This window comes from Alexandromys fortis, unplaced genomic scaffold (genome assembly GCF_014885135.2).
Source record: "Alexandromys fortis isolate MF-2015 unplaced genomic scaffold, M_Fortis_MF-2015_v1.1 scaffold_30, whole genome shotgun sequence".
Classification (NCBI taxonomy): domain Eukaryota; kingdom Metazoa; phylum Chordata; class Mammalia; order Rodentia; family Cricetidae; genus Alexandromys; species Alexandromys fortis.
Genome location: NW_026067922.1, coordinates 3,486,162 through 3,513,403, shown reverse-complemented (window position 1 = coordinate 3,513,403; position 27,242 = coordinate 3,486,162). Strand labels below are relative to the sequence as shown.

The following is a 27,242-nucleotide window of genomic DNA, read 5'->3' as shown; positions in this document are numbered from 1 at the left end:
CTGGTCTCTTTGCGGTCCTCTTTCTCGGGATCTGTACAGCTGGGTGGTGAGTGAGCCAGAAAACTAAGCACAGCCTTCCATGCCAGCTTGACACTGGGCATTAAATCCACGGCAGTTTGTGGACACAAAGCCCAGGTTACAGCTGGGAAGAGAAACCACAGGTCCTACAAAGAAGCAAAGCTGGCTGTGGTTAGCCTCTGATGCAAGGGTTCTGGTCTCAGCAGATCCTTAAGCACACAGGGATGAGCAGAACCGGAGAAACGGTAGGCAGTAGGTGGGCACTCTCCAGCAGAGCTTAGGATGCAAGCCTGGCCAGGATTAGTCCTAGAACTGGGACTTTCCAGAACTGTCTCAAGTTCACGATGTTCTCAGAACAATGATGGGAGGAAGGGAGCAGCGGATGCAGCCAGCGGCAACACATCCTGCCCACGGGGCCCATAATAGCCTTCAAAACAAACACATGCTGCTGTTCAGCCTTCAGTTTCTCTTGCATGGAGATATTTGGAAGTTTCCTGAGTCTGAGTCCTCAGAACAGCTGGATGCTTCCTCCTCTGGACCCCTGATTCCAGTTCAATCCTGACTAAGGAGTCAAATCAAAGTGGAGGGGGAGGAAAGGCTATGGGGTGGTGCAGGCTACTCTTGGCACACTCCTGAGAATACCCGAGTAGCTGGTTGCTCTGCAGGGGATGGCAGCCCGCAAAGCTGTTTGCTGCAGAACCCAAGACAAAGCAGTACCTGTTTGGGGTGCAAGGCCAGGCCTGTGTTCATCCATCAGGCAAGACATGCCTGAAATCATGACAATTCCAGCCCCATGATGAGAATCTGGAAAGAAGAGGTTCTCCTTCTACAAAGGGCTTGGCTGAGTGATTACTGGCCAGAAGCTCCATTGGGCCTGGCCTTCTAGGCCGTCTGCTTCAGTTTACACAGTGGGAAAAACTAGAATTATTCCTTCTTCCTGGTTTCAGCTAAAAGACAGACAGGAGGGCTAGAGCAGAGTCAGCAGACATACTTTCCCTGGTTACAAAGGACAATCCTAATTACACACACACACACACACACACACACACACACATTCCCACAGAGATAGACAAACTGAGAGACCATCACCACCACCACCTCCTCCACCATCACCACCACCACCACCTCTCTCCCATCAGCCCAGGCAATGGAAAAAAAAGAACACTAAAATTCTGGCTTTGTCACATACAGACTTTACTGGGTAACTGGGAGATGTAGACTAGCTATGCAGGCCACAGACCTGCGATCAAAACAAGTCAGTCGGGAAACTGTTATCTGTAGAGCAGAACACCCGTGCCAGGGTGTCCCAAGAGCTCCACGGAGACAAATCCCTCCTGGTGGGCAAAACCACACTGGAGAATGGTAGGTCAGGTCCTGTTAGGGACGCCAGCTGGGAGTTGGCCCATGGTCATCCAAATCCCTACACACCCACTTCTCCTATTTCGTCTATCCCCCAGAATGGGTGCAAGGAGCGCACGTGTGTGTGTGTGTGTGTGTGTGTGTGTGTGTGTGTGTGTGTGAAAGAGAGGTAGACAGCTCATAGCCAAGGCACAGAGGAATGATCTAGAGGAAGAAGAGTCTAAGGATACGGTTGACTGGCTCTGCAGAGGACTGGGTCACGTGGCCTCTTCCCACCTACTGAAGATTCCTTTGCTGCCAGTGAGGAGGGCTTGCGGGGACTTTTGGGCGCTGGGCAGGGTTCTGGGCATGAAGTGATGGGAGGGGTGAAGGCCTGCTGGTGAAAGGGAAGTAGAGTTGGGGTGGGGCTATCTAGATCAGTTCTAGGTTCTGGGGAGACCCTCAGTCTGGCAAGGCAGAGGATACTCTGGTCTTCAGCCTAGAACCATCTATGCCCTCCCACTCAGCCTGGGCAGATGGCCCTGCTCAGAATGAGGCAGCTGACAAGGGACATGGTAAGACGCAAGACAGGTCAGACCTGGTACTCCCAGCCTGCTCCTGTAGGTCTTACTTGTACAAGGTAAGGGAGCTGGGGACCCTGAACACCGACAGCAGCAGACAATTGGACGGTGCCAGTTGGGGGCTCCTGACAGTGACTCTTGGACCCAACCTGGCCCTTCTAATGCCTCTGTGAAGCTCAGCTGAGCCAAGGAACAAAAAGGCTATATTTTGTTTAAAAAAAAATGTGTTTCATAAAAAAACAAAAAAAAAAAACCAACCAGAAAAAACCTAGTTCTATTAAAGAATATACATCAACATTATTTGCTCCAGGAGACACCATTTCCTGGCAGGCACAGGGTTGCCTGGTGCACAGCTCCTTCTCCTTAGCTGGTGGCTTCACTGGAGAAAAGCTAACACGTTCAGATCCTGAGGGCAGAGAGGCCTTAGAGGAGAAGTGTCAGCGCCTCACACCCCGTGGGTCTAGCTCTGGGAGATGTTATGACCCACTTGGTTAACAGGTGCATTAAAGAGGCCATGGGCTAGCCAGGCCCTTCCTGGGAAATGGAATGGAAGACCTGGGGTCCTTGAGCCCTTCATGCCCTAGGGAGGCAAGGTAGGGCCTAGGTTTTACTCTTAGAATTGAAAGAACAAAGAGATGCCGAAGGGACTTGGGTCAGGGCAGTCTGGACAACTGGGCTTACTGCTCTGATCACGCCTTGGGGCCTCAGCAGCCAAGTAGAGATTCCAGAGTGGCCTGGCACAGGTACTCCCTTTAGCCCAACCTAGGTTCAGTAAGCCTTCCTTCCTGTACTGAGCTGGCAGAGACAGTGGATACATGTATGTAGGTGTCCCTTCCCTGGTGGACATTGTCCTTTGATCTCATTCCACCTTAGAGGTCAGGCCCTTGTTGAGCAAGGCAAGCTCACACCATTTCTCCTCTTTACAATCAGCTGGGCTGGGATGAAGCAGTTTGATTCCTATGATGCTCCCCATTCTCCTTCTGCAGAGTCCTTGTCCATCCCATAGCCCAGGAGGAAAAGGAACAGTGTGGTATTAGGACACAGGGTCCAGGCTTCCACTTCCATTGGTGGTCCTTGTCTTGCAGGTAGAACCCACACATTCACATACAGCCTCTTCCCCGGGAGGGTATGCAGCTGCAGGCACAGTATAGGTTGGAAAGGGTAAGTCAAAAGAGACTGGGGGAGGTTTGGGTAAGTGTGTCATGGTCTTGGATATACTGCAAGATGTCCATTTCATCCATAGCTTGGATCTGTTGCTGCTTCTGTGGTCCAGGCCCAGTTTCTGATGGGCCCACAGAGGCGGGCACAGTTGGTTTTCTGGGCAGTGCTGGCTTTGCTGGGACTAGAGGCTTGGGCTTAGTCTGGGGCTTGGGTTTAGGTTCAGATCCTAGGTTCAGAATCTGGTCCAGGTCCTCTTCAACTCTAGGGAACCAAAGAGAGCAGTCCTGGAATATAACTATATCCATGAAAGGAATAAGAGCCTGGAGTAACACCATCCCCACATAGGCATGGGATAGCTCCCAGCTCGCCTCATGCCAAGGTATCGCTTGCTGGACCATCCACCCAGCACTGAGGAGAAGCCCAAGGGCAGGTCTTTCTGACCCTCCACCTCCACAGCAGCCAAGGCAGAGGCAGACCCTTGGTGATGACTTCAGGCCTGCTGGAGTCTTCAGGGTACCCAGCCCTTTAGAAATAACTGCCTGCTGTCTGGTATAGACTCCTGACCTCCACTGAGCATTTGGGAATCATTATCTCTCTCTCAAACCCCTACTTCCAGGAAGGATATACATGTGTCTATTTTATAGACAGGACTTCCAGTCTGAGAGGCTGGGTGGCTCACTGAGAGGGCACTAGGTCGCAGTTGTGGTGAGTCACAACCTTGTCCTCTGACCTGGGAGGCACACCGTGAAGCTAAATCAGCTCCACCCATTGAAGCAGTAAACATGGATGCTGAGCTGCTGTGGGACAGGGTCTGCTGGCTGAGGTACAGCTCTGAGTCACTTGGGTTCTAGAGAGAGCCGAGGCTGGAGTGGACTCAGCCAGGACTCATCAGGATTGGGTCATGTGAGTCTGGAGCAACGACTCAGCACCCAGGTGTTATATCCTCAGCGCTCACAGGGAGGTTCACAACTACCTGTCACTCCCGTCTAAGGGAGTCCAATCCCTCTTCTGACCTCTGAGAGCACGGTACACGTGGTGCAGAGAAATGCAGGCAAAACAGTCATACAAAGTAATGCAATAAAAATTTCCAGAAAGATTGGGTGATGGCACAGTCCTCGGATGGCCCACTGGCTGACGGGACTGAGGCTTCAGTAGTGATTGGAAAGGAAGAGAGCAAGCCAGACGGCCCACTGCTCACCCGTTCTTAGCCTGGGGGAGCTCGTGTTGTAAGTTTCCAGCAGCGGAACTTGATCTCAGAAGCAGATGTGCAACACAAACCTCCCTTGACACCCCCCCCCCCTTAGCCCGCTCAGTACTGTGATAGACACAGCAGGCCAGGCACTTCCGCACTCTTCAGTTTGTCTGATGCACTCTCAAAATACTGGGAGCAGATAGATACAAACCCCGTTTTACTGAGGCTTGGATTCCATGGCTAGGGTGACCCACAGGAGGCTGGCTTTCTAGAGAGCAGTTGCCTTCCTGGGAATTCCTGCATAGAGGTCCCTTCTCCAGCTTCAGAGAGGGGCTGTCCCCAGTGCTGATAGTTATCTCCACAGGTGTCCTTCAGTCATGCCAGGCTAAGTGAGTTCAGCACAGCTGTGGAAAGCAGAGGACCTGGGAAGCCACTTAGCTTCTCCACGTTCTGGTTCCTCATCTCTAGGAAGGGGAGGGGAGCATTAGCGCTTACAGCAGACCTGAGCAGATCCAGCAGCGCCTCAGCAGGTGGCCACACTCAGGGTCTCTCGGTCTGCCCACCTGTAGAGGAGGGGCTGGTTCGTGCTCCTCTAACCTTACAGGGACCCTTGTAAGGACCAAATAAAACAACCCTACAAGTGCTTCGTAAATCTAAGAGCATACTGCACACACTGACTTGGACTGACAGTCAGGGAATGTTAAACAGAGCAGGGAGCAGCTATAATAGAGCCACTGCCTCACTCCTCCCGCAGGGCACCCCCCCGACTCGACTGACCAAAGAGGATCTGAATAATGACAGGGGCCAAGTAGCAGTCACTGATGGTTAGAGAAGATAAGGAAGGGTTCCTATGGAAAGGAGGAAGAAAGGTGGCCCTGAGGTGACTTGGCAGGATCCTGCAGAGGAAGTGCCAGAGAGCAAAGGCTGGGAACAAAAGGACCGAGAACAGTATGAGGGAGGATGTCTTTCCTGGGTGGTGTGACCTTGCAGAGGAACAAGAGTACCCCAGTAAGGACTGAGGTGGGGGAGGGAGACAGGAGTGGACAGAGGAGCATTCGATCTGAACAATGCCCTGGTCCTACAAGGCCTGAAAGAGTCCTGAGTGCACACAGAGCAGTGAGGAGAACTAACTGCCTGTCAGGAACCAGCGGCTTGGGAGCTCTGGGTTGCCCTGCCTGCATTCTGGGGTGATCATGGCTTTCAGAGCCTGCTTGTGGTGGGGGGAGCCAGAGAAGTGAGCAAAAAGTCTAGGCACAGAGGGAATGGTTTGGCCAGCTTCTAGAGAGATCAGGCACATAGGGAGAGGGAGGGAGGTGTTCTCACCCACGGGACGGCTGCTCCTGCCAGTCTCTGCTGTGATATCTTTCAGCTTTCTTCAGGCAGCCATTGTGTCTTGACTCACTGGGTCCCGAGCTTGCTTCCTTTTGTCCTCGAGAGGACATCAAGAGTGCCCACAAAAAGCTCAAAAGGGCAGAACTATATTCAGAGTTCTTTGGAAAGCCGGACAGCAGCTAAAGGACTGAGACCGATTTCAAGCATAGCCACGACTCTCTGGAGCAAGTCGCAGCAGGGTCTGCTAAGGTTGGGAGGGGTGCCCTGGGTGGCCAGCCACAGCACGGCCAGCATCGCCACTCTTAGCGTATGGATGGTGATATGGGCCCCTCAGATCATGTCTAACATGAGGTTCAGCTCCTTTTTCTTCCAGACCCAGGTGGTATGATGTCCTCCCTCCTCCTTCCTAAGCCCCCACGAAGGGCAGAACTCAGCTACAGATTCACTTTGAGACCTGGGACAGAAGTTTCTTGAACTCTGCTTGGTTCACTCAATAACTCCGACATTGCAGCCTCAGGAGAACTAAAGCTGAGGTAAGTGGCTAAGAGAGCGACGGAGGAGTGGAAGCCCTCCATCAAAGGGAGTCCAGTTACTGCCTCAACAGGAACAAGGCAGGCACAAAGAATAATAAATTCTGGCTCCTGCTCCCAAGAAGCCAATTCTTCACCACCAGATGTCTGTTAATAAAGGCAGGGATGCAAAGCCCACATTCTCCGAGCCGTGATTCCCAGGGGGCTGTGCAAGACTGGGAGGCATAATGAAAAGGAAGGGTCCCAGGGACCAATAAGGCCATGAAATGCTGCGTGACAGTGTTTGCTTGTGCATAAGCCTGCTTAACGCGGATGTCAGCTGGCCACGGCATCCTGTGGCAATCGCCTTGAGACACCCACGGATCAGTGAACGTGGGACGGAAAGTAAAGGTTTATGGTATGCAGGGCTGCCCCACCGGCATATACCCGGCCGCCAGACTGCCCCATGCCTCAGTTTCCTCCCTAATGGGATAACTATGATCCTGGCTCCTCCCAGACAGCAGGATGTCAGGAGCCAGTACACACGATGAACGATGAGCTAGTGAACAGATGCCAGGGGCCTCTGAGAGGTGTAAATACCAGACGCCATCGAGGTGACTCAGGCTTGGCGGGCACTTAGAGGGCTGTGTAATAGCCCGGGGCTGCTAACGAGGGGTGCGGTGCGGATGTCAGCCTCCAAGGACCACAGGCTTCAGCACTATCTAAACTGCTCCTGGAAAGAGGCCGCTTGGCTTCGTTCATATCACCAAGCACGCTGCATCCTGGAGAGGCGTGGATTGGGAGGTAGGGACACCACAGTGGAAGCAACTGGAAGGAGGGTGTAGCACAAGAAGTCAGGGAGACCCCACAGCCTGAGGCAGGAAGGCAGGTCTCCCTGCCCTTCTTTTCCAAGAGCTCAGTCAGGGCTTCCACTGGAGCTGAGAGGTGATTACCTAGGTTGACAAGAGTGGTGGCCTTGGGCAAGTGATCTTTCCTACACTATTTTCTGTAACTGTGGAGAACAGCACCCATCGTAGGGGCCGTGGGAAGGGTAAATAAAATTACCTGTGGTGAGGCAAACCTCCTACAACTCTGAACACACAGCAAGCTCTAAGGAAACAGACAGTATTTCTTTCACATCTGACATCAACCTTCAGGTAATAGATTAATCCTGAAATTCTCTGCCCTCTGATAGGGCCCTCCTGGAGGGCTGGTCATTGTTCTCTCTGAACACGAAGTATATCAAGGGTCAGTTTTATTTGTTCCCCAAGCCACCTATGCCCATTACACTTGCTCATGAATTAGATAGTTTAGTCATGCTATTCCCTTAAAGGAGCTATTAAAATGGACGCGTGAAAAGGAAAGGAATGTAATTCTCTGGGGAACCAGTGGGGCTGCCCTGGTTGCTGACAGCCTTCCCCCAGAAAATCCTCGCTCCCTTTTAGCCATGAGTGGCCGTGGCTGCAGGACTTGGCCAGGCCTGGATCCCTCCCTTGTCGGCTGAAGCTAGGAAAACACTCTCACACTTGGGTAAGAGCTACTGAAGTCTCTGGGGACAACAGTACCTGAACAGCTCCTTGGTGCTGTCTTTCCATGTGGGTCCTCCACTCTCGCTGGTAGTTGGCAGCAGTAGAGGGTCACCCAGGGAGACAGCACCGCCAAGGTCAGGGTCGTCAAACAGCTTCAGGGCTGTGGGAAGAAGGAGCAGAGGGTAAAAAGAAGGGCTGGTCTATCCTTGGCTACCAGACAGCAGGCCTGCTGAGTCTCCTATTGCACCCAAGTGAGCGAGCAAAGAAAGCAGAGAGGTGGGAGACCCCGTAGGCAGGAGGGTGAGATTCTTCCAGCTCTGTATGGTGTGAGGTGCCTGCCCACCTGGCCTGTCTCTGTTCCAGTCCTCCAGGGCTGTTCTCTGTTGGGTAAGTGGCTTCTCAGGATATTGTACCAGGCACCCCTGCAAAGTTCCAGCAGGAGTGGACCCCTGAGCTTGCCCAGAGGTACAAATGAGCAGGTGCCGAGGGCAGCCACCAGCCACAGATCTTGCCAAGGTCATGAATGGGGAGCGGGGGCAGCCAAAAGACACTAAGTGTTGATAGGACCACCTTCGGTAAGCCCAGGTCTTCTCAACCCTCTCCCACCTGAGCCACTCACGGCAATCCTTTGGGAGTGTCAATCATGTCTCTACTTGAAAGCATCTTTCCCCAGTGGAGCTAGCTAGGACCCCTGGCCTTTTGGGGTCCACGACTGTACTCCCTCCCAGGATGCCTGCTGTCCTATGGGAACCCTCTTTCTGCTCAGCCCTGAAAGAGACTTGTGGCTGTGCTACATTTTCGGGTGATGCTATCTATGTATCCCCAGCTTCCTGTGGGCTCTGAGATTTAAGGTTAGGGTCCGAGCTTGACCTTCCCTTGGTGGATGCTCACCAGGCATGGGATGAATCAGAAAGTTACCATCGATTCTCTCTCTGGGGAAGAGAACCTGGTCAGGCATGAGGAGGGTTCAGAGAGAGAGGTGGAGGAGTCCCAAAGCAACTGAGCCCTCCCTCTGAACCCTGCACCATGCCTTGCAGTAGAGTCTATGGGGGTGGCATGCAGTCATTCAGATTAAACACTTTACAGAGTAGCATGCACTCCCAAGGTGGGCCAGCATCCTCTTTCCATTAAACAGTTCTACAGAGGTAACCAGGGAACTATGTCTTTAAGCAACCAAAAAAAAAAAAAAAAGTCATTCTCTTCCTGTATAGGACTGGAAGGTATAGGAGGTGTGTAGAACCTCATACACTGGTTATGAGGTTCTAATTGGCCAGTATAAAATCCCTACATACCTAATCTGTATTTCATCTAAACAGGACAAAGATGAGAAGAGAACCACTTGCTCGGGGATACAGGCAGTCAACAAACTCTAGGCCAAAGCAGGAACAACAACAGTACTTACAGTCCTGTGTGGTCTCCAGAGGTCTCTGGGGAGATGCCTTATTGCCTGGGCTAAAGAGCCCTGCGTCTGGGTCCACCTCCTCATCAAAGATGGTGAGCCGAGGTGAAGGTTTGGGCCTTATGGCCACTTCTGGGCGTTTCTTGGGCTTCTTGGAGCTGGAAATAAAACACAAGGTAAGGTGTCTCATGAGTGCACAGGTGGCCCACTGGTCAACCCCAGGTTCCCAGCTTGGCTGGGACTGTCTGGAATTCAAGGGCCATAGAAGAGAGGGTCAGAAGAGGACCACAGGAAGATCTGGGACAGCCCAACCAGAGCAATCTTAGAAGGTGGAGCAACCTCAGTGATCCTCAAATCTCCAACCCACAGGTCCTCTTGACCCAAGAGAAGGACAATGAAAAGAAAAAAAGGGCGTGAGCATGTACCAGGAATGAGCTTTGCCAAAAATCTGACAATCGAGTAGAGAGTCGCTGATGGCTTGAAGCAGTCACAATCTATGCTCAGGTGTGATGGGCACTGGGAAGGGTAGGGAGAAGCGAGGGGCTCTCTGGATTAGTCACTGATGGCCAGATAGTTCCTAACTCAGATGGTCTATTCAGGTGTCATGCTATCACGTGACCATGGGCCTGGTAACATGCTTCTTTTCTCAAGGTGAGGTTACCTGTGAGGTGTCTCCTGGGGCCTGAGCTCAGAAAGCTGGACTTCCCAGCCACTTGGACATGGGGCAGATGTGGTCTGTGGCTCAAAGTTCAAGGGACAGGGCCCAGAAGGTAGGAAGAGGCCTGTTAGTGACTTTTCTTCTTTCCATAACAAAATTAAAGTGAGATTTCCCGCTGTATGCTATTAATATGTTTTATTACCACTGGTTAATAAAGAAGCTGCTTTGGCCTATGGCAGGGCAGAATAGAGCTAGGTGGGAAAACTAAATTGAATGCAGGGAGAAAGAAGGCGGGGCCAGGCGCTGCTGGGGAAGCAGGATGTGAGGTAACACCACGGCCACGTGTCAATACACAGACTAATAGAAATGGGTTAATTTAAGATGTAAGAGCTAACTAGAAATACGCCTGCGTCATCAGCCAAACCGTGTTGTAATTAATTTAGTTTCTGTGTGATTATTTGGGTCTGGGCGGCCGGGAAACAAAAGCACAGTCTCTGCCTACACAAAATACCTAACAACAACACAACACAATACAATGCAACACAAAACAACTCCAGGAAGGCAGGGATTATTTGGATTTATGGTTTGAGGGTACAGTCCACCATGGTGCCAAAATCAGGGTGACAGGAGTATGACGTGGCTGATCACACTGTAGCCATAGCCAGGAAGCCAAGAGAGATAAATGTCAGTGCTCAGCTTTGTCCCTTTCATGAAGCCTGGGACACCAGGCCATAGAATGGTGTTGCCCATATTTAGGGTCGGGTTTCCAATCTCACTTAGTCCAATCGAGAAAAATCCTTCACAGGCATGCCCGGAGGCTTGTCTTCTAGTTAATTCTAGATCCTGTCAAGAGCCAACAATAGTAACCACCACACGGCCTAAGGCTTTGTTTCCCACACATGTCCTTCTCTCTATAGTGCACCTGCTGCCCTTCCAATGCCGCGGGTCCCCAGAGCGGCCTACTCCTCTGTGACATTCCTCTGGCAGCAACCCAGCCCGGTTCTGCTACACCTGTTCACTAACTGATATGCTCTTGCCCTGAGATGCTTGCAGCCGGAAACTGGGAGTCACTGGGAGGCTTCTGGGGTATGCCACGGTTTTTGATCCAGGTGGACAAGGCAACCTTCATAGAGTTAGATCACATGATCTGGGTTGCCTCGTGACACTGCCTCCACATCAGAATCTTGGTTTTATTTTAACAAGTTGACCTCATGCCTGCGGGCTGCTGCCCACATTAGCCGGTTTAAGATTCCTGCAAACAGCAAGGTTTTTTCTTTCTTTCTTTTCTTTTTTCTTTTTACTGGAAACTGGGATTGCTTTCGCCTGAATGCCTGGCAGCCAGTTCCACTGCAGTGAGGTCAGGTCTGAGCTCATGCTGGCAAGCTGCACAGAGGCTGGCCGTTGCCAAAAATTGTAGCAGGTCTTTGGGTGCTGCAAGGCCAGGGACTCTGAGCTGACTATTCCCACCGTCTGGAGGTAGATCTATGTGCTGGCTAGTTTTTATGCCAATTGGACACAAGGTAGGGTCATCTGGGAAGAAGGAATTTTAGTGGAGACAATGCCTCCATCAAGTTGAGTAGGTAAATCCATCGGCCATCTTCTTAATCAAAGACTGATATGGGAGGGCTCAGTTCACTGTGGAAGGTACCACCACAAGGCAGGCGGTCCTGGGTTGTATAAGAAAGCAGGATGAACAACCACAGAGAGCAAGCGTGGGTCCATGGCAGCAGCACATTCCTCCACAGCCTCCCCATCAGTTCCCACCTCCAGGTTCCTGCCTTGAGTTCCTGCCCTGGTTTCTCTGGATGATGGATGGACCACAAGTTGTAAGATGAAATAAACCCTTCCCTCCCCATGCTGATGTTGGTCATAGTGTCTTATCACAGTGATAGAAATCGTAACTAAGACACCAGCCTAGCCTACAGTCACAGATGAGAGCGGAGAAGCTGTGGAAGCCAGGAAGGGGCTTATCTGGAAGGTCTCGGCGCTCTGGGTTACACCTATCAGGTCAGCCTCGTTGGCCAGATAGAGAAGCAATGGTTCAGAGGAGTTGAGTGTCTGGTGGAGGCCACACAGCAGACTGAACACTTTAGGTCTGCCTGCAAGGTGGTTATTACTTATGATCCCATGCTCTTGCTCCTTACTTTAAATGTCCCATGAATAAGACTGACCTTGCTCTCCTCAGGAGAGGAAGGGACACATTCCAAAGGCAACGGCAGCATCTGTGTCCCTGTTCTAGTATCTGTACTTTGCCCATCAACACTGGCCACCAGGATGAAGTGCTAAGCTCTGCCTATGGTGCTGGGGTGAGCGAACGGAACCAGTGTCTCTAGCCTAACAGTGTGCATCCTCTGGAAGCCCAAGCTCCAGCTCCTCTTAGACCCTGCAGTGTGGACTCAGCTGTTCCTCATGGGGCTGCTCCCTTCATCTTATCCCCTAATAGGGGATGCTAACAGAGGCTATGGTCCTAGCAAGGATGGACCATAGTCCAGACTCCCTGTGCCCAATGCCTGGAGGTCCCTGGGAGCTGAGAGCCTTTCTCTGTGGGACAGAACCATCAGTTGGGTTTGGGATCCCCTGGACCAGCCTTGGAGGATGGGAAGAGAAACTTGGGCTCTGTTCCATCACCAATATATCCCTTACTCACCTATGCTAACATCGTCTGCTTGGTTCCTGGCCCTGGACCCATCAGGCACCACAGCAGTGGTGGGCAGAGAACTCCATCTACGCCCATGCCAGCACCAGCTCCAAGAAGGCAGGCCTGAGGCTGCTCCTCAGCCATTCCCGTAGCTTTGTCCTCTATGCCCTGGACTTCCCAACTCAGAAACCACCTTCTCTGGGGATCAAACTCACAGGCTACCCAGTCAAAGGCTCAGAGGGCAGGGAGGCAAAGTTCCCTATGGATCGAGATCAGCAGGAAGCAGAGAGGACACACAGGAAGCCAGGTGAACTTCCAACCATTTCCCTACTCCTTCCCAGGCTGACTCGACAGCACAAATGATACTTGACTGTCCTTCTGGACAGGTTTCCTCTCAAACAAGAGTCACATCTTTGTCCTCCTTGATGATGCCTGTGATTTTTGCTAAACTGAAAAGAAGCAGATGTTCAGCACAGGAGCGCAGAGTCAGGCACTGTCTGCACTTTGCCCCACCCCTCCGAGCTGCCCTGCCTCCGATTTTTCAGCTTTCCCATGGGAAGACAAGACATCAAGGGATCTGGAGCTTTGGGACCTGGAAATCGCTGAGTCTTGTCTGATTGGTCCGGAAACTGCAGAAAGGTATTCCGTAAATACTAGAAGGACGAAGGCAGGCAGGCAGGCAGGCATGCACACATGCAGGCAGGCAAGCAGGCAGGCAGGCAGGCATGTGTGCACACATGCAGGCAGGCAAGCAGGCACGCATGCATGCATACAGGCATTTGTCCTCTGTTGTAGCTGGACAGTTATCAGATAGCTGACTGAAGAGGAGGGAAGGAGAAACAGGCAGGCAGGCAGAGTTATAACACATCTCTAATTCAGACTCTTTCTACTTGTCCCAGGAGGAGACAGGGAGTGAGGGTCACAGCATCAATCTCAGCGCTATCTTTGCAAAGCCTTTCTCTAGTCCATCACTGCTATCCCAACCATGCCCCCTGCCAGCCTTTCAGCTGCAAGCGGCCGGTCCCTTGGAGCCCCTCCTATGAGCAGCACTCACCAAGCTCCTCCCACACAAAGGTGCCCGCGTGAGGTGATGGGACAGACATTCTCCAGATAGGCGCCCGTTCCCAGAGGCTGTGAGCTGAGCAGCCAGCCACAGCTGGAGCACCGAGGGTGGAGTCAGTGGAATGGGGTGGCTGACCTGGTGGGCTGAGGCCAGAAGAGTGTCTCTAGCAGACCGAAAACCAATCACTCTGCATAACCAGGAACATATACCCCTCTAGGTGATGGTGGGGGGGGGGAGGGGAAAGCAGTTCCTCATGGAACTTTGCTCATAGACCATGGTCTGGCCTGAGGAACAAAGCGGCAGGAATGGCAGGCGAGGCTGGTGTAAGGGCCAGAGGGAGCTAGCTATATGATACCATTAAAAGATCTGTAACCTAAGTGATGGATGGATGGGATCAATCACTTCATCCGAGATTTGAGTCGCTGGAGCTCTGAGTGTTCCTCCTCCTGCGCTTCCTTAGGCCAACACCTCCACCCAGCTGTCCACGGACACTCAGTTCGCCTTCAGCACTGACAGGAGGCAAAGCTTCTGACTGATACAAGGTTTATTCTCTTTTTATCACCAGGGACTGGATGGGGTCGGCAGCCCCTGACTTCCTGGTGGACCCGTGCAGATCCCAAGGGCTACCTAAAGAGGCATCTCGTCCCGCTGGCTGTGAGAGGTAGGGAGAGGCCCCTGCATGGCTGCAGGCATGTGTAAGCATGTTCATGCTCGTGTGCAGACTCCGGTTCTCCTGCTGCGTGCCTGACAGGAGACAGATGCACAGCCGGGCCGTGTTCGAGGCAGGCATGTAGCACGCGCAGGGAGATGCGGCAGCTGCTGCTGACAGCTCCAGAGCTCTGCCTCCCTCCCTGTGGCTCAGGCCCTTCTGGTGACAGTGATCGACACACGAGAGCAGCCTCCCCTCTGGCCACCCAGGGGCCGCGTGGAGCCATTCCAGATTCATCCACCTCCCACAGCAACCAGTGATGGGCACCAGCTGCCCTGGGCTGGCGAGCAAGGGAGTAGCAGAGAGGGTCTTCAGACATAGCCAGCCCGCCTGGGTCTGGACAGAAGGCTGGAGCCCACAGCCAAGACAGACCACCTTCAAAGCCAGGGCGATGACACACCAAATACGGCAACAAACATCTTTTCCAATGACGCAAATTTTCTGCTTTACCATAAAGAATTTTTCATGTCTTCACCTTAAATTTGGTTGTTTGTTCCGATTGCAGAACAATCTCAGGGTGCCATTAAATGATCTTTTTCTGTGTGTGCATACCCGTGCATGTGAGCAGAGGCCAAAGGGAAGCTCAGCTGTCACTTCCCTGGCACTGTCCATCGTGGTTTTGGAATCAGGATCTCTAGCTGGCCCGGAGCTCAGCAAATAGAACAGGCGAGCGGGCCAGGGAAGTCCAGGGATCTGCCTGTCTCCGCCACCCCACCCCCAGGATTCTAAACACGTCCCTGCACTTCAGGCTTCTTTATGTGGGTTCTGGGTTTATTTGAGCCATCTCACCAGCCCAGTAAAGACTTCCTGAACTCCATCCCTGGCCTGCTTGACCTGCAGCAGCTCCACACGGGGCTCCATAGAGCAGCATCTGCCACGAGAGGTATCTGCCCTGAGGGTCGGGCAGCCTCATGGAATAGATGGGAGCTTCAGGGCTGGACTGGGTAGAAGATGAGCAGGGGTCAGCAGCTGTGACAAGCTGAGGCCTCAGGAAGTGCAGGGAGGGGTGAGACAACTTGGCACACCTGGGTCAGCAGCACCGTCTCTGAGCCCATTTTCTGAAGTTGGTAAATGGGAATTAGTAGAGAGATCTACGGAAACTCTCTGTAGTCTGTATGCAGCTAGCACTGGGTAAGGTCAGGGGTTTGATGCTGTTTCATGATATTTGGCTTATGATTATGAACTTAAGGAGATAGGCCCAGGGTGAAGAATCACCTTGGAGAGCCCTCGTTGCTATGGAGCCCAGTGCCATCCTCACAAAACCAACAGCCTAACTCTCCAGGTTTCCCATTGTCAACCCCTATCCCAGGGACCAGGACCTCAGCAGTGAGTCCCTCTTCTTACATTATGGGTGACACCATTTCATTTTCTCTGTCTTGTCCCCACCACGTACCACCAGGATACCAAGTGGGGTCGCCTGCAAGGGACCATCCTTCGCTCTAAGGTGACTATCCGGCCCTGCTCACGCTGCAGTTATTCCAAGAGATAGAATATGCACAGGAAGACAAGGGCCACTTTACACAGACACTCTGGCCAGAACCTGCAGCAGACAGCCCAGGAATCCAAACCAGCAAACAGCCTCCACAACAGCCTGTCCCCAGGGGCCAAATGTGATCAATACCTGCCAGGTTGTCTAACTGTCACCTTCACTTCCAATTTAGTGGGACCAGTCACAGAAAGCAGTTCAAACACACACCCTTAATGGATTCCCTAAGACCTAGGACATCTTGCTTTTGTGTTCCCATGCTGACAGACCCAGTGACAGTCCAACCCTGCCAGCCCTTTTGTCTAATGTGAGGCTTCTCATTCCTGCCCGCCTTGAGTCTCTGACAAATGCAGGTGCTGGTGATCAGGTCCACCCTGCCTGCTGCAGACTGAACAAGCAGCCTTTGTTTCCTCCTATCTGAGGAGTCTCTTCCTCTGTCCCCATCAGCATCCCGCAGTGTTCGAGCCACTGGCATGACTGAGGAAGTGGGCTGCCACCGTTGAAGACTGTCCGTCACCCACGTCATCCAAGCAGATAAAAACAGCGAAGTCAGCCAGGCAGCGCTGGTGCATGCCATTAGTTCCAGCACTCGGGAGGCAGAGGCTGGAAGATAAGAGCTCTGAGTTCGAGGCCAGTCTGGTCTACAGAGAAAGTTCCAGGACAACCAGGGCCGCACACAGAAACCGTGACTCAAAGAATAAGCAAGCAAGCAAGCAAAAACCTGGAGAAGTCCAGGCCTGGCATACGTAGTGGTATCAGCTGGTTATGAAGAGTCCTGAACCTCCCCCGCCACATACACACAACCCATCAGGTCACTGAAGCTCCTACTCTCAGGATGCCCCTGGTTTCTTACAAATGTTCCTCAACTCTAATACCCTGAACACAGTCCAACCTCCTGCTGGACACGGACTGTCATGATATGAATGGCTGATGTTGGGGGAAGCCTTGAATAGAATGGTAGACACGGCCCCTCACATGACTCGATCGGGAAGGGATCAGGTAAGCATTCGCTCCAGCAAGAGCTCAGCCTAGCTCAGTCTCCACAGGGACAGCTGTGGGAGACAGCCTGCCACCTCCAGGTGTACAGGTGCTCCTGACAGGAGGCACAAGCCTGGCTGGCACACAAACTATCACCTGGTGCTGAGATCTGCATAACAAAAGGCAGTAGGCACACAGCCTTCCACAGTTCCTCTGATGTGAGAGACACACAGGCCTTGAGAAGAAGACAAACTAGTTGCCACATCTTACAAATAACTTTCCTTTCTTCCTTTTGACTTTTGGGCCTAGATCCTTCGGGGCTTTGGCAGGAAAGGTAAAAGCTGATTGTAGGCTATAGAGCCTTCCCTCCACACCACTGGAGGCACCTTTGCTCCTGAAACCCCAATTGTTTCGCAACTGAAGAAGTCACAGCTCGGAGTTGAGCAAACTGCCCATAGTCTGCTTCAAAGGTAGGATTTGAATGCTGAACCCTACTTTGGGGGTGATCATACATCCTGGAGTTCCAGCTTTCAAACTATGTGCTTATAAGAGTCCCCCACCTTTTCCAAAGCTATCTAGGGTCACTTCAGGGGACAAAGATCTAGTTCCCGTGTCTCTTTGAATGAAGGTCTGTTTTTTTTCCATTCTGCGTCTGTTTGAAGTTTTTCTCTTGAAAAGCAGCCTTTGCTACTGAAATAGAAAGGGCAGAAACCACTGTGCTAGCCACGGTCCCTGGAGTCCTTTGACTGAGGCTGGGCCAGGAGCAGGAAGGACCTGCATGGAAACACAGCAGCGAGGCTAGCTGTGCCCCTGGGTAAGAGTGGCTGAAAGTTTTGACTCTGCCCTCCTCACTACTTTGGGGACAGTTAGGGCCTGGAACCATGGAGGTACTACTGGGGGTCTCCACTGCTCTCAGAGAACCTGTTGAGTGGGGGGGTAGGCAGCAGAGGGTGTCGAGAGGAGCAGGAGGATTAGGAGGAGAGGCACTATGGGGGGATACCCTATTCACCCCACCCCTCTGCACTGTGTAGGAGCGTCTCTCAGACTTTGGCATACATAGGTGTCTGGGCTGCTGCAGAGTGAGTGACCACGGCTCACAGATGAGGGCTCCCTGACAAGGGCTCCATGGAAGGGCTCAGGGCGCCTGGGAAACTGTATCCCCACCTGGCTGCAGGCAGAAACACAGGCCCTAACTGTGCTCTCAAGTAAAGGCTCAGCCAACATAGGCCTGGGCCTCCTGGCTCAAAGTCCCCAAGGTCGTGCTATTTGTTTAGCAAGAGGCACCCAAGGAAGGGCATTCCAGGGTTAGTGAGGGGGGAGGGGGGCCGCAAGGCTGAAACCATCCCATCCCCCAGCTCCTGCCATGGATTCTAGATGCCCGGTGAGGAAATCTAGGAGCAGTAACAGGGGTTCTACAGACACTGAAAAATGGAAGGGTCATCCCAGAGCAGAAATTTCAGCCAAAGACAAAATGTCAAGGATTATTTTCATACTCAAGCAAGCAGTTATTTCATGGAAACGAAGCAAAATCTATGGAAAAATAATGATAAAACAGTCTCCAAGGAAAAAGGTCTTCACTTGAGTCCTGGGCCCTCCCCTTTGAGAGTCTGAGAGGCCAGCCTCACAGACAGGCAGGGGCAGGAGCCAGCTGTGTCCTCTGTCACTAGGAAGCAAGCTGGAAAAGAAGTGGCAGGCACAGTGGTGCTTTGACGGGCGGGATGACAGAGAAGAGAGGCCTAAAACAGGGCAACTGTGTGGGCCCCAAGGAGCCTTTCTCAGCCAGAGCCCCCTGCACAACCTTCAGGGACCTGGCTCTGAGGCCATTACTTAGATGAACAGTTAACGGAATGAGAACTCTTTACTTCCTCCCTGCAACAGCAAAAGCCGGGACCTGATGGTGCCACTTCCAGTGCCTGGGCCCGAGGGGCTGGTTCAGAGTCTGAGGGAAATACAGTATTGGTCCAGAGAGAGCCCTAGCAAAGCTGCGGAAAACACCCAGCTGCGGAATCGCAGATCTGAAATAATCCCACTGTTAAGGAGATGTAAGGTCCGACATACCTGTTCCTGGGGAAAGGCTTTGCCTGTGTTCCCAATCTCTCCCAATGACCAGACCAGGGTTTTTTTTTTTTCTCTTTTGAGTGAGGATGAAAAATGTCTCTAGCGCAAGGCACAGTTTTCTCAGAGCCACAAAGACGCTAAAATAGCGTTAAATACGGAAAGTATGTATGACAGAGAAAGGCGTCTGGGACCAAACGTTAATTGGAAAAGCAGAGTGAGAAACAGTATGTACACTATGTCTAGAGTCCAGACGGCACGGGCCAGCCTCAGGGGGAAAAAAACTCAGGAAAGACAAGGAATGATGCTGTCTGAATGAGCTAGGGTGTGGGCTTTTCTCTGCTTTCCAACAGTGCACCAAGGCTGACTTCTCCCTAGTCGCAGTCTGGTTAAAGAGACAAAGAAAAGCCAGGCCAGTCAGGCTCCGGCTTTGTGCCAATCTCTCCCACCCTTGCAGACAGTCCTGAAATGGAGCCTGAGCGCCTCCCTGTGGGCACAGCAGGGAACGCCTGAGGTTGAGCACAAGGAAGGCTGTTCCAGAAATGTCCTGGGAGCTGGGGGATCTGAGCTTGGGAGCCAGGAGTGCTGTGTGCAGAGGAGCAAAGGAACTCAGACAATAGGCCTCTGGTGGGACCAAGAATACTCCACCAAAGGGAGGTGGGCAGCCCTTCTGTCCATGAGAGGGAAACCTGACTCTTCAAGTCACTGCTGTGTCATATACGAAGTGCCCTGGTTACTAACTTACTTATTTACTCACTCCATCCATCCATCCATCCATCCATCCATCCATCCATCCATCCATCCACCCATCCTTCCATCCATCCATCCATCCATCCACCCATCCATGTCAACTTGACACAAACTAGAGTTACCTGAGAAGAGGGGCCTGGGTCGAGACAATGCCTCCCTCAGATTGCCTTCACGGATGTATGTAGTGCATTTTCTAGAATAATGCCTGGTGTGGGAGAGCCCAGTCCTCAGGGGGCAGTGCCCCCTTTGAGTAGGTGGGCCTGGTCTGGAGAAGACAGCAAACTGAGCAAGCCCGGGAGACACAGCATCCATCCCTTCATGGTCTCCACTTCAGCTCCTGTCTCTCTTCCCTCAGTGACTGTGATCTGGGGGTTTAAGCCAAAGAAACCTTGTCCTCCCCTCCCCGAGTTGCTTTTGGGCGTGGTCTTTAATCATATAAGTAGAAACCAAACTAGCGCACCAGGCTTTGGCCAAATCCCTGCTCAGAGGAGTCTTGACTTCTCCATGAGTTAACCCCCCCCCCCCCAGCTCATGCCACATTGCCAAAAGATGGTCACAGGTGGCTCCAAGCCCTAGTTCTGCCATTTGGGCTGTTTGAATGAGCTCAAGACGCCTGACTCTAGACTCCAGTGTCCTACCACAGAAAACAAAGTCAGCCTCACAGTGATCTGTCTCCGACAGTCGGGGTGCCAGCAATAGCCCCAGAAAGCAGTTTCTCGTGTTCTGGATCTTTTCACAAATGAAGGAGGCATGGGCACAGAGTGTGCTTAGCGAGGTTTCCTATGTTCTCAAGCCTCGCTCGGTCTCATATGAAGCATGTACACGTGTGTCCTGATGTTCCACACACTGACTGCAGGTCACAGCCAATTGCAGAAGTGCTGTCTCACAGGTAACACGAGCTCCTGCACGCAAATGCCAATTAGCTCAGTTCCTGGCACTGAGAAAGCTCGCGAGAAACCTTACTTATTATTCCTGACAGAGCTGATAATACCAACTGGTGTCACATGGGTCCTTAAGAGAAAATCTGGCAGGAAGGGGAGTCCTCTTGGTGCTGCTTTCCCAGAATCCAGAAGCCAGCTGCCCTGACCCCCCAAGGGCACAGAGCTCCCTCCAGGTGGTCCCAGGCTGGCCGCCCAACACCGGCCCCTCAACTCTGCTACTAGACTAAGAAATTCAAGGCAGCACTTGCCAACCCCAAGAGCATTTTCCTACCCAAAAAAGGAGCCACTTTGCTAACTATGTTGTTCAGCCAAAGGCTGGTGCAGCCTCAGAAGTCCATTTCAGCTTGGCACGGCTCCTGGTTACTTAGAACGGCAGATGGCATGAGTTCAGACAATGCCCTATTCTTAACAAAATAAAGCCCAGGCAGGGTCCTAGGGCTGGGTGAGGCCCACAAGAAGTGGATATTATAGGGTTCTCCCCATGTCACCCTGGTATCCTCACTGCCTGTCCCTTGTGGACCAGACCCCTCCTCCTCACAATATACACTGGCTGAAGGCTACTGGGGACACTAGATTCCCCTGGCCTGGGGACCTCTGCCCAATGTGAGGCCTCATCTCCTCTGTGGTGGGCTCACATCCCTGCAGTCCATGTTCCAGATGTCACACTTGGGGAGGTCAGCCCATGCTGAAAGGGTGGCATGCTGGGGACCTCATCTTGTATGTCATCACACTGAACATGCCTTTGTCTAATTCTTCGGGGGATCTTGTTTCAGGCAGCTTCCCCTGTCTGTATCCTGAGGATGGCAAGCAAGTTCCCAAGACCCATTTATCACAGTGTGGAGAAGGGTGCCCCGGGCCGTGGTCTGGTTCTGCTGGAAGTGGACCTTATGATGACGGCTAACGTGAACACCTACATTCCTAGATCATCTCCCCGCAGTGCTTCACGCAGTAGGTACTGTTGAGAGCCCATTTTTACGGACGAAAACTGGAGAAAGAGGCAGATAGCCAGGGAGCCTTGGCGACTGAAGGATGGAGCTGGAATTCAGGCCCAGCGGCAAGCGCTCAAACTCGGTGCCAAGCCAGCGCCATTCTTCACCTTGGGCTGTTGTTTGAAAGGAAGGAACAGCTGAGACACAGCATGTGAAGCACACAGCGTTATGCTCAGCACAGAAAATATTAGTATATTAGCTGCTCTTTGCTTGAGCCAAGAAGGTATTCTGGGATAGCTGAGTAGCTGGTTTCCATTAGGGAAGCCATTGTGTTCCCAGCCCACATCCACTGGGGGGGCGGGGACTGTGGCAGATGTCTGGCTGTGCATCTCCTCCTCCGGCCTGTGCCCTGACCCCATTTCCAGCACAGGGTGGTCCCTGTAGCCAGGGCTCAGGAGCGGCTCACTGATTGGCTGGATGCACCAGAGAGGCGTGAAGCAAAAGGGGTGCCTAGCTGGTTTGCCTCTCCATCTCCTTGGAGCGTGTGTGAGCATGTGAAGGGGACACTGTCCAGTCACTGTCACAGGTGATTTACACCTACACGGTCCTGGAGGAGCTGAAGGGAACCCTGCCTTACAGACGGAGAAGCATGTTCAGGGGCAAACAAGTCCCATTGCCACTCATTCAGCTAGAAGGAGAACCCAGGTCCCAGTGCCAGTACTGCTGTGTCCAGCAGGCTGTACTACTGAGCTACCATGGGGCTATCTGTGTAGTTAGTCACAGACGGGAATCTGACAAGGGATGGGTATGTGTAACCCTGAGGTGGAGCAGAGTGAACTCTCCTGAGCACACCAGTTCAAAATCCCATGGCCCAGACCCCTTTGAGCCCAGGACCTGGGACGCAGTGGAGACCTACCGTATGATGCCCAGGGGGTCGAGTGCCTCTTCCTCCTCCTCTTCCTCCAAGGACTTCTCCACATCCTTGTTGCTCAGGTTTAGTGTGGGCGGCTGCACATCATCCTGCTGCTCAAAGAAATCAAAAGCCTCATCGCTGTCCCCTGGCTGGCTGGCTGTGTCACCCAGGACAGAGGGATCTCTAGTGGCAAGGCCTGCAGCCCCTGCAGCCCTGGTTCCTATGGGAGAAGAAAATGAGAGCTTGATGTCCACTTTCCAGGTGATATCTCCATACCCACCCTTGGGAGCCAGGATCTGAGGGCTTCCTGAAACTTCCTGGGAGCCCAATTCTGAGAGTCTGGGAGAGGGCCAGGTTCTGAGGTGTCCCCCTCAGGGATGCTGGCACCATGGGAGGCCGGTGCGGCCTAGCTATGGGGAATGTCAGAACAGGCTGAAGGTAAGAGTTTCAGAATTTCTGTGGCCCAGTGTTGTGTGAACTTTGCCCAGGAAGACACGGACAACTCTCTGCTCATCCCAGATAGAGGACCACCTGCAGAAGAAAGGGACGAGTCCACCCATGTCTAGCTTGATGCACCGAGTTTAACTGGGGTTACTTACAGAAGTGTCTTATAAGCAGCTAGGCCATGTTTTTAAAAAAAAAAGCGACTCCTTTCTAACAGCTTGTCCATCTGTCCATCCGTCCATCCATCCATCCTGCCCATCCATCCCTACATTCATCCTGTCCATCCATCCCTCCATCCCTCTCTCCCTCTATTCACCCTGCCTACCCATCCATATATCAGTCCATACATCCTATCCGTCCGTCCGTCCGTCCGTCCGTCCACCCATCCATCCACCCACCCACCCATCCATCCATCCATCCATCCATCCATCCATCCATCCATCCATCCACCGATCCATCCATCCACCTATCAGTGTGTCTGTCCCTCCATCTACCTTATCTGTCACCCAGGGAGAGGTGGGGCCTTCTGAGTCCCTTCAACATCCAGGAGGGAAAGTAAACAAACCCATCTTTTGTGTTTCACAAACAGGTTAGTGATCACAGCCGCTAAGAATCCAAGAGAGCAGCAGCTGTGTCATGCCAGGGGACAGCATGCCACAAAATTCAGAGTCAGCTCTACCACAGAAACAGCAAGGCCAGTGCCCAGCAAACCCGGTGGTGAAGCACACCAGCCAGTGTACAATGAGGCTTGAGCGGGACCGTCTCTTTCTCAAGGTTGCTGACCTCACCATAGGCAGACAACTCCAGGAGCCTGCATGATCAGATTTCTACCCGAATGAGTGCGGTGAGCATGTGGGAGAGTCCAGAACAAACCGCGACCACCCCAGGACAACTGGGCTGACATCAGTTCTCAAAGCATGAAAGGCAGGTGTTTGTGGTAAAATCAGTTCAGAAAGGGGAAGCAAGCCCCCAGAAACAGAGGCGTGGCATCACTGCGGCATGTGCACACGTAATATCTGTGAGCACATCTGTCTGTGAAAGCCTGGGGATAAACAGAGAGTCCTCCCCCACGGACACTTTGAGAAGCGTAGGTTTGGACTGTTTGTTCATTTCCACATGAACAGGCTACCAAAAAGTGGGTACCATCACTTAAAAAGAAATCACTCAGCCAGGCATGGTGGTGCACACCTTTAATCCCAGCACTGAGGAGGCAGAGGCAGGCAGATCTCTGTGAGTTCGAGGCCAGCCTGGTCTATGTAGTGAGTTTCAAGACAACAGGACTACATAGTTAAGCTCTGTCTTAAGTGGACAAACATCACTCAGTAGTTAAAAATCCTAAAAAGGGTTCTTCTTTCACATTTGGTTTATGGGAATTACGTCCCATAGAACCATAGAAGTGGAGATCCATGAGATCAGAAAAGAGCAAAGTTAAAAAGGCTGTCGGGAAAAGGGAGGGGGTGAAGAGAGAGAGAGAGGTAGGCACCAGACGTAGGTGTGCCCTGGCCCCATCATCCAGGGATGAAGGGCAGATGCTCGCTCAGGGGGATTTAAGCAGACAGGAGTGCTGGAGGGTGCAGTATTAAAATACCACCCCCTGGATAACAGGCTCTGTTTGAAGCATCTCATGTGTGTTAGTTCATATACCCCCAATCTCCATCAGTAAATTACTTTTCTTATTGAGAACACTGATGAAAGAGGGAAGGGGAAGGGGGGCGTCCTGAAACTATAAAGATGAGTTTGAGGTCCATGGAGTTGGCTATAGGAGTGCCAGATCACACCCATACTCTCTATGTGGGGTATGGGCTGATGGTGATATCCACAGGGGACCCAGTCAGCAGATTGGGTGGGGAGGCACCGTGTTCTCTGGATGTCACAGGCTGCCAGGTCTGATTGGCAGAAGGCAGAGGGATGTGCACACGCAAGTGTCTAAGTGAAGGGAGATAGATATATAATGAGATGGCAAGGAAGGCCATGGCGAGGTCCCTCTATGAATACCTGCTGGCATCTGGAGGTTAGTTCCTTGAGGACTGGGGCTCCTTCTTACCATCCAGTCCAGGAGGTCACTGAGGCCCAAGAGCTTTGCTAAAGCTTGCAGGGCATGGAGGGCGGCAATGGGCTGCCCACTGGGTCACAGTGGTGGTGGTGGGGTTCTGGGCTACAGAGACCTCAGGGACACGGGACAAAGCCTCAGGTACCTAGGAATTCTAGCAGCTCTGGGCTGCCCGCCAACTGGGCATCCTTGGAGACACAGCGCAGAATTTCATCAAACATGGCTCTCCTTTCCCGAATGTCAGACTCCCCGACAAACAGGACCTTCCTAGGCAGCGGGGGCAAGCTGGCTGCCGGGTAATGATTGCTCAGTTTCTGGTAAAACTCCTCGATCTCGCTGTATTTTTTGGAGACCTGGAATGAGAGGAGTATGTGGTTTCCTGAGATAAGAGCCAAGGGTAAGAAACTTCCTCACCCTGACCAGATATGTGCCCGGAGCAGGCCTGCCTATGCCCTGCTGAGCTATGCTGCTGTTGCCCCCCAGCCTCACTCTCTGGTTCCCAGAGAGGTCTAAAGTCCCAAAGGAAGGATGCAGGAGTGCAGAGGCCTAAGGCACTGCTGCAGGTTCTGTGTACAGCCCTTTACAGGGACCTAACGTGTCCTGCAAATAACCACGACCTACACCTATTCTGGTCTATCTGAGCCTGCCCAGAGTGAGTTCGGCACCTGGCAGGTGACGGCCATCTTGCGACAGCACTGTGAATCACTTTTTCACAGCACAGACATCTTGATCATCCTCTGACTTGAACCGGCCTTCTGGTGGGGCCTGTCCTGCATGGGGCAGAGCCAAGAACTGCTCAGCAGGAGTCCCTGACGCATGGGTGACACATTGCCTGCTGCTGCCACCAGGTGTCCCCCGAGTCTCCAAAGGCAGCACTCGGCTTACTGCAGATCACAGGCTAAGCTACCCGATCGACTATAATCGCCCTATCCACCTCCTCCCAGTTCTGAACCTCCCCACAGCTTAGCGATCACTGCTTGTCCATAGACTCTTGCTACGCATGTGCTGACACGGAACTCTCTAGCTGGCTCTGGGCTTCATGCAGTGAGTAGCCACAGCCCTGTGCGCTTGTACTGGGATCTGTACAATCCATACGAGCTCAGATAAAAGTCACGTGCCTTATGCCCTGGCCTTCCCCAGCACCCTGGGTTTCCTCAGTCCCGGACTGGTTGGTGCTTCCCTGGAGGGTAAACCCATCTCCACAGGACATATGTGTCACCGTTGAGGATGAAGTCATGGATGACCCACACCCCCAGACCTGGCGTTACCGTCTGAAGTATGTACACAGGTGTGTGACTGTGGACTGAGGGTGGTGCCATCACTGGGACTCTGGAAGGGTGTGGTCCACAGCTCGTTAACCAGCTTACCATTTCAAGGTCCTAGACACCAGGAGCTGGCTGTGCAGTGAGCGTGGCAATGAGGGAGCTTCAGAACCCTGCAAACTGGGAGTCCTCTGGGATAGGAAGCTGTTGCCTATAGTTCCAAACTGGCTCTGGAACTTTCCCGGGAAGAACTCTCGAGGAAAGAGTAAGAGGATCCCCAGGGCACCAGTTTCTCAGGTTCCTACCTGAATTCCTGAGTTCTGAGGCTCTTGCAGTGGCAGCCAAGCCACAGTGGGGAGTGAGCACCCCCTGCTGGCCTAACTGCTCCCTGCAAGCTCAGGCTCCAGACCCACAAAACAGGCAGTGTGAGCTGTAAGTCTCAGAAGCTCTGGCACCGTCCACGGCTCCTTCACCCACTTGTGTTCCAGGCAGAACATCAAGCTGCCAGCAAATGTGACAAAAGCGACAGGGAGCTAAAGTGTGAGCACCAAAATACCCGGTGACTGTGTGTGGCAAGCACTGCTGAGCACTGGGTTGACAGTGATGCTACCTCACGGTCCTCTGGTAAGTGTACACCGACTGTGCAATCAGGGTTTACAGGCACAGTCATACTTTACCTGAGGCTGCCAGATCTCAGATACAGTGCCTCCCCCCGGTGGGGGGGGGGCTGGCTTTATGCCATGGCTAGCAACTAAATGCTTGCTTTTATTAAAAAGTATATATCCTTCTAAGGAACGTACACGAAATATGAATTCTTTTAGCTAACTCATAAAATCCCAGGGGGATAACTCTGGGCTACACCCTTGGATTCCACGGCAAATGAGTTTTCCTTTGCCCTCTTAGGTATTCAAGATCTGCGAAGCGCTGCACCAGCCTGTACGCGCATGCCCACGCTTTGGACGCACCCCAGCATGCTTTCCACGGGGCGTGGGCATCACTGTTTGGGGCAAAGCAGCACTAGTGTGGCATGTGAAAGTGTCCCAGGTGACCTTTCATTCACCCTGCCCTAATGTTCGGTCCTCCGTACAGGACAGAGCAGGCTTCACTGGCACCCCAAGTGTCCCCAAGATGCTGCCTCTCCGTCAGGCCCCGGCATCACTCACTCCCTTTCTGTCTGCTCGGCTCTGAATGCGTGGGTGCACTGAACTCAGGTAATCTGAGGTCAGGCAGATTACTAGGAGTTGCAAACGGCCTCCGAGAGGGGATCCACTCTCACAACACGGCAGACCCAGAATTGGCTCATGTTC

At 52.6% G+C, this 27,242-nt stretch overlaps 1 protein-coding gene across 1 annotated transcript in view; it reads right to left on the bottom strand.

The window, feature by feature from the left end:
* Positions 1 to 2,153: 2,153 nt before the first annotated feature.
* The window catches only part of Hs1bp3 (HCLS1 binding protein 3), a 29,698-nt gene continuing 4,609 nt past the window's right edge, over positions 2,154 to 27,242 (bottom strand). Inside the window, exons 3-7 of the mRNA XM_050141928.1 lie at positions 24,819 to 25,026; positions 22,183 to 22,399; positions 9,063 to 9,217; positions 7,697 to 7,820; positions 2,154 to 3,359 (exon numbers count right to left, since the gene is read on the bottom strand). Of these exons, the coding sequence (XP_049997885.1) occupies positions 3,104 to 3,359; positions 7,697 to 7,820; positions 9,063 to 9,217; positions 22,183 to 22,399; positions 24,819 to 25,026 (960 nt within the window). The 3' untranslated portion in view covers positions 2,154 to 3,103. The remainder of the gene's footprint in view (positions 3,360 to 7,696; positions 7,821 to 9,062; positions 9,218 to 22,182; positions 22,400 to 24,818; positions 25,027 to 27,242) is intronic.